General features: G+C 38.2%; 1 protein-coding gene across 1 annotated transcript; it reads right to left on the reverse strand.

Annotated features, from left to right (window-relative positions):
• Nucleotides 1–5,648: 5,648 nt before the first annotated feature.
• Nucleotides 5,649–7,379, reverse strand: LOC113337406. The gene is made up of 2 exons (XM_026583087.1): nt 6,306–7,379; nt 5,649–6,146 (listed from the first exon to the last, which is right to left on the reverse strand). Exons 1-2 carry the CDS (start codon nt 7,377–7,379, stop codon nt 5,649–5,651), a joined length of 1,572 nt encoding a protein of 523 aa, XP_026438872.1.
• Between the last annotated feature and the right edge of the window lie 631 nt (nt 7,380–8,010).

Raw genomic sequence — 8,010 nt, forward strand, 5'->3', positions numbered from 1 at the left:
CTTTCACAGTAATCTAACTACCATATCTCTTGCAAGACACCATAATAAGAGGCTTTACCATATGTAACATCATCATCTCTAGATATGTGCATGTCATTTGCTGTAACGCTAACCCCACTATTCTGGTGAATTCTACCATCACGGGATCTTGTGCGGAATAGATATCCATTGATGCGATATACAGTGTATTTCGTTACCTCGTAGTGCGGGCCGTGTGATATCCATCTTAAGTTCTCTGAGATACTTTCTCTGTCGTCTGCCAACTCTTTTTCAACCTGAAATTCATTATTAGGATGAACCTTGAGTTTAAAGGAATATAACACATCAAACAAGACACTTTTTCTATGACCTATTACCTCATTTTTTAACCAAGCGCCAAAAGTGTTAGAGTGCTCTTTCTCTAGCCATGCTCGCTTTTTAGTAGAATAGTTAGTTTCCAAATATAGCTTGTGTCGGCTGGTATGTACAATAACCAAATGTTATTATACTTTGTACAAAAAAAAAACAGGAAAAAAAACAGGAAAAAAAACAGGAAAAAAAAACAAATTAATACTTACTCTATGTAAGGCTCAATTTCAGGCGTGTTCTGCATTACATAGAAATGTGCTTGTCTCAACTGTTCAGGGGTAACTATACACGGCTCTTCAGCTGATAACGGTTCTCCCTCCTGAGATGTATTATGCCTATCTAGTGGAATACCAATTGTCCTGATGCTTTTATGGTACTCACAATATATCTCAATCGTCTCTTCTGCAACATTCTCTTCGGCAATGCATCCACAAGGTTGATTCTTGTTTCGCACATGCCCCTTTATAACCTTCATACACCTTTCGAAAGGATACATCCATCGAAAGCAAACCGTACCGCATAACTTCACTTCCCTGGTAAGATGTACAGTTAAATGAATCATGATGTCAAAGAAGGATGGAAGAAAATACTTCTCTAGTAAGCATAACGTCACACAGAGATCCTCTTGCAATTTATCTAGCTCTTCCACCATGATTTCTTTGGCAGATATTGATCTGAAAAAGAAACAAAACCTAATAATAGCATATCTCACAGGTGTAGGCATAATTGATCGAATAGCGACGGGCAAAAATTGTTGCATAAGCATATGGTAATCATGTGATTTGAGTCCGATCAGCTTACGCTCTTTTAGGTTCACAGGGGTGGAAAAATCCGAACAATACCCTTCTGGAACTCTTAACTCGGATAGTGTCTCCAAGAATATGTCTTTTTCTTCCGTAGTTAATGTATAACATGCTGCGGGAAGTATCGTTCCTTTGTCATTTGTCTTAGGGTGTAACTCCGATTTTAACCCCAAACGCACCAAATCCTTTCTGGCGTTTAATCCATCTTTTGTATTCCCGTTGTGCAGCAACGTTCCAACAAGACTTTGTCCCACATTCTTTTCGACATGCATGAAATCAATACAATGTTGGACATCATTATTGCGCCAATATCTAAGTAGTCGCTGCCATATGTTGTACTTGCTCCAGTAAGTGGTTTCCCTGCCTTCCTCTTCCTCACCTGACCTATCGACTTCTTTTGATATTTTTTTGATGCGCTCAATTTTCGTTTTTCCGATGCGCTTCATCTTTCCACCTTTTCCAGGTGTAGCCTGCACGTCTTCCCCTTGAGTATTCGTCCCCTTCTTTCCCCATGAATTCTTTATACATTTTACCTCCTCATATATTTCTTCCCCGGTCATTGGTTCTGGAGCAGTCTCCCACTCTTGTTTTCCGCCAAATGCCCCCTTCTGCCTTCTGAACGGATGCTCATAGGGTAAAAATCTTCTATAACCAACATAAACATTCTTGTTTGAGTCATGAAGCCTAATACTGTGCGTTTTTTTACGACACACCACACAACCATGATATCCAGCGTAGCGACAACCACATAGTGTACCAAGAGCAGGATAATCGTTTATCGTCCACAAAACAACTGCACGTAGAGTAAACATTTCTTGGGCATATGCATCCCATGTTCTCTTTCCCTTCTCAAATAAGAATTGAAAATATTTAACAAGAGGTTCTAAAAAGACATCGATGTTGTTTCCTGGCGCACCATCTATAAGTAACGACAACATGATGAACTTTCTCTTCATACACAGCCCCGGTGGAAGGTTGTAAATCACAACCAAAACTGGCCATACACTGTGATGTTTGGTGCCTGTGTTTACATCAACTCCATCAGCCGAAACAGCTAACCGCAGATTTCTTGGATCACCTTTAATTTCTGGGAAATTGTTATCTATCTCTCTCCAAGCATGTGAGTCTGCCGGATGACGTAAAACACCGTCTTTGTTTCTAGTGGTATCGTGCCATATCAAATCTTTTGCTGTGTGCTTCGATTGAAACAGCCGCTGAAATCTTGGGATGATGTCGAAGTACCACAATACCTTTGCTGGAACATTCTCGTAAACTTTACCATCCCTGTCAACTTTCCATCTGGGTGCTTTACAAGTAGGACACACTTTTTCATCCTTGTACTCATTCCTATAAAGAATGCAGTTGTTGATACATGCATGTATCTTTGTGTACCCTGAACCCATTGATTTCAATATTTTTTTTCCTGATATGTACTCCTCGCCATTAAATTACCTTCTTTGGGAAGCATGTCCTTTAACAAGGGTAACAATTCATTAAAAAACATGTCTGATGCACCGTGCTTACTCTTCAACTTAAACAACTGCACAATTGCAGACAACTTTGTGAAGTTGGGACATCCTTCGTATAAGGGCTTTTCAGCATTTTCAAGTAACTTTTTAAACTTTATAGGGTCATCTGCGAACTCTTCTGCAGCCTGCATCATATCTATAGTGTCTGGAGCATCAGTGGGAGTTCCCATTCCAAAATCTTCGTCTGGAGCATCAGTGGGAGTTCCCATTTCAAATTCAGCGTGCATACCATTGTTGACGTTAACTGGCTTACTACTAGTTATTGCCTCATCCTTTTCCCCATGCTTATTCCAAATAGTATACGTTTGATCGATTCCATTTACGAATAAATGATCTTCTACGTCGCCAACGGAGCATGCACAGAGATTTAAACAATTTTTACACGGACACAACATAAGAAATTCATCATATGTCTCACCCTCCTCCTTGAGATGGTTGACAGCATACCGCAGAAACGCCGCAACTCCTTCTCTATAACGTTTCTTCGTTCTATCAGTACTCATCCAGGATTTATCCATTCTGAAACGCAAAGAGACCAGTAGATCCATCAATTGCACTCCAATGAAAGCAAAAACTGATAAATCAATTCAGAAATACAAGCTTAGCATTAACTAATAAATATGTTTCATTTCAAAATAATAGTTATCCCCTAACTTGACAATTTAGACATACAAGTCTTGAAATTACCAATAAATTCAGCACCATTTGAAACATAAAAAATTTATATGGACAAACATGGTAATAACAGATGAAACAGGCAATATGCAATTTCCCTCATACAAACCGATAATCATGCCACACAAACCCATAATCAGACATCCAGTATTAACTCAGGAAAATTGGTCTAGTACTTTCAGTAAATGGAGTCATTTCAAGTTTTGGAATAACACATACTGAAGGGTCTGTATGTCAGCCGCAGTTGGGAGATTTCGCGAGAATGAATTGCAGCAGCTCTAGGGTCAGTGTGTTTGTTAAATTAGAGTAAACACTGATCTGTGCTCTAATTGATTAACTTAGAAATCAAAATGTCATTTCAAATAAGTACTCTAATTGATTAACTTAGAAATATCAGATCATAAGTAGTATGTCCCTAGTTCTATAATTGACATAGTTGGCAACTTTTATATCTCTGGGAGCTCAAATCTTCTTCTTTAGACAGATGTGAAGTCACATCTGTCGAGAAAGAGCTCTAATGTTCATGAAGAATGATTGCACAATGACAATGAGAAAAAAAATACGAAGTACTTAACACTGGTGCATAGTACATCAAGGCTTGAAAAACATACCTATAAGTAACTTTGAGTCAGTTTTAGTGATTCTTTAAAAAAATGCCTTCCTTTTCTGGCTTTTCTCTCCTCGTCTCAAAGTGTTGATTTAGTAGAAATTAGATCCAGAAACAACAAATCCCAGGCAACTGTTGCAAAAAGTTAAGAATTTTATCATTGCAAATTTTCAAATTCTTCCAAAGGTCTTAACTGAAAATGCTCGAAACTGCACGATAGTATTATACATAAAGCAAATCACTAAATCTGTCTCTCATGGAACTGGAAACTCAATGCTTTCACTGAAGAATAATGACACCCCTGAAACAGATTGAAAACAAATACATGTACCTACAATACATCACCCATTTAGCTACAGATTCAAAAACAAATAGGATAACATCAACCATTTAGTTTTATGAAACATCACCAGATTGAATGAAACATCACCCATTCAGCTACAATACATCACCCATTTAGCTACCCATTTTACTAGTCCCTCAAATAGGATAACATCACCAGATAAGTTCTATGAAACATGCTCACAGATTCAACATGATGTACTGAACAACAAAGCAGTAGTGAGCACAGATTCTATATGTTGCAGGAAAAGAATAGACACAAACTTTAGTGCAGCGAAAAAGAATTTTAGTGCACAAACTTCATACACAAACTTTACTCAACAGATTCTATATGTTGCAGGAGTTAACAACATTTCAGGCAAACATGGGGTATATCATTCAAGACAGAGCATGAAAAGTTCAGAGGTTTAACTAAATTACAATGGGGTTACAGTTCAACAAGCTATCATGATAATTATCAGAGATAATAACTTTAAGGTTTGAGAATGATACCTCCAGTATAAACTGGGTTTAGGCACTACCACAGATTGTGATGCTCCTTCTTACCCCCTCCTTGGTTTGTATTTCAGCCTCACAAGTACCTGGTTGCTCAAAAGAGATTGTTAGGACTAACAAATTCAGAGAGCATCAATGCTGACTAACATCAAGGGAACCATATGAAGCTAACACAGAGTGCAATGGGTTACAGCAAAATTCAAAAAGCTAACATAGTAACACTTATTACTACGCAAAAACCATCTAGTATAATGAGAATTTCAGCAATCTAAGAATGAATGCTACAACATACCTAAGATGGGAGTAAATCAAACTGATTTTAGGGTTGAATCTATAGATATTCTAAAACATCAAGGGGCAATAATCCCGCCCAAAAGTTATTTCTTTTGATTTCAACCCCAAAATAAAAAGGTTAGGGTTCAAATCGAAAAATAATTGACTGGGATTATTCCCGCTAGATGTTCTCAATATTCTTGATTTCATCAGATTTTCATCCTATGGAGGTGCATAAATATTACCAAAATTGAAGACTAAATCTTCCCTGAAAATCCCCTTATTTTCTGCCAGAATATGAGTTGGAGAATCTTTTTCTTCCGTAGTTAATGTATAACATGTTGCGGGAAGTATCGTTCCTTTGTCATCTGCCTTAGGGTGCAACTCCGATTTTAACCCCAAACGCACCAAATCCTTTCTGGCGTTTAATCCATCTTTTGTATTCCCGTTGTGCAGCAACGTTCCAACAAGACTTTGTCCCACATTCTTTTCGACATGCATGAAATCAATACAATGTTGGACATCATTATAGCGCCAATATCTAAGTAATCGCTGCCATATGTTGTACTTGATCCATTAAGTGGTTTCCCTGCCTTCTTCTTCCTCACCTGACCTATCGACTTCTTTCGATATTTTTCTGATGCGCTCAATTTTCGTTTTTCTGATGCGCTTCATCTTTCCACCTTTTCCAGGTGTAGCCTGCACGTCTCCCCCTTGAGTATTCGTCCCCTTCGTTCCCCATGAATTCTTTATACATTTTACCTCCTCATATATTTCTTCCCCGGTCATTGGTTCTGGAGCAGTCTCCCACTCTTGTTTTCCGCCAAATGCCCCCTTCTTCCTTCTGAACGGATGCTCATAGGGTAAAAATCTTCTATAACCAACATAAACATTCTTGTTTGAGTCATGAATCCTAATACTGTGCGTTTTTTTCCGACACACCACACAACCATGATATCCAGCGTAGCGAAAACCACATAGTGTACCAAGAGCAGGATAATCGTTTATCATCCACAAAACAACTGCACGTAGAGTAAACATTTCTTGGGCATATGCATCCCATGTTCTCTTTCCCTTCTCAAATAAGAATTGAAAATATTTAACAAGAGGTTCTAAAAAGACATCGATGTTGTTTCCTGGCGCACCATCTATAAGTAACGACAACATGATGAACTTTCTCTTCATACACAGCCCCGGTGGAAGGTTGTAAATCACAACCAAAACTGGCCATACACTGTGATGTTTGGTGCCTGTGTTTACATCAACTCCATCAGCCGAAACAGCTAACCGCAGATTTCTTGGATCACCTTTAATTTCTGGGAAATTGTTATCTATCTCTCTCCAAGCATGTGAGTCTGCCGGATGACGTAAAACACCGTCTTTGTTTCTAGTGGTATCGTGCCATATCAAATCTTTTGCTGTGTGCTTCGATTGAAACAGCCGCTGAAATCTTGGGATGATGTCGAAGTACCACAATACCTTTGCTGGAACATTCTCGTAAACTTTACCATCCCTGTCAACTTTCCATCTGGGTGCTTTACAAGTAGGACACACTTTTTCATCCTTGTGCTCATTCCAATAAAGAATGCAGTTGTTGATACATGCATGTATCTTTGTGTACCCTGAACCCATTGATTTCAATATTTTTTTTGCCTGATATGTACTCCTCGCCATTAAATTACCTTCTTTGGGAAGCATGTCCTTTAACAAGGGTAACAATTCATTAAAAAACATGTCTGATGCACCGTGCTTACTCTTCAACTTAAACAACTGCACAATTGCAGACAACTTTGTGAAGTTGGGACATCCTTCGTATAAGGGCTTTTCAGCATTTTCAAGTAACTTTTTAAACTTTATAGGGTCATCTGCGAACTCTTCTGCAGCCTGCATCATATCTATAGTGTCTGGAGCATCAGTGGGAGTTCCCATTCCAAAATCTTCGTCTGGAGCATCAGTGGGAGTTCCCATTTCAAATTCAGCGTGCATACCATTGTTGACGTTAACTGGCTTACTACTAGTTATTGCCTCATCCTTTTCCCCATGCTTATTCCAAATAGTATACGTTTGATCGATTCCATTTACGAATAAATGATCTTCTACGTCTCCAACGGAGCATGCACAGAGATTTAAACAATTTTTACACGGACACAACATAAGAAATTCATCATATGTCTCACCCTCCTCCTTGAGATGGTTGACAGCATACCGCAGAAACGCCGTAACTCCTTCTCTATAACGTTTCTTCGTTCTATCAGTACTCATCCAGGATTTATCCATTCTGAAACGCAAAGAGACCAGTAGATCCATCAGTTGCACTCCAATGAAAGCAAAAACTGATAAATCAATTCAGAAATACAAGCTTAGCATTAACTAATAAATATGTTTCATTTCAAAATAATAGTTATCCCCTAACTTGACAATTTAGACATACAAGTCTTGAAATTACCAATAAATTCAGCACCATTTGAAACATAAAAAATTTATATGGACAAACATGGTAATAACAGATGAAACAGGCAATATGCAATTTCCCTCATACAAACCGATAATCATGCCACACAAACCCATAATCAGACATCCAGTATTAACTCAGGAAAATTGGTCTAGTACTTTCAGTATATGGAGTCATTTCAAGTTTTGGAATAACACATACTGAAGGGTCTGTATGTCAGCCGCAGTTGGGAGATTTCGCGAGAATGAATTGCAGCAGCTCTAGGGTCAGTGTGTTTGTTAAATTAGAGTAAACACTGATCTGTGCTCTAATTGATTAACTTAGAAATCAAAATGTCATTTCAAATAAGTACTCTAATTGATTAACTTAGAAATATCAGATCATAAGTAGTATGTCCCTAGTTCTATAATTGACATAGTTGGCAACTTTTATATCTCTGGGAGCTCAAATCTTCTTCTTTAGACAGATGTGAAGTCACATCTGTCG

This window comes from Papaver somniferum, unplaced genomic scaffold (assembly GCF_003573695.1).
Source record: "Papaver somniferum cultivar HN1 unplaced genomic scaffold, ASM357369v1 unplaced-scaffold_16, whole genome shotgun sequence".
Taxonomy (NCBI): Eukaryota; Viridiplantae; Streptophyta; class Magnoliopsida; order Ranunculales; family Papaveraceae; genus Papaver; species Papaver somniferum.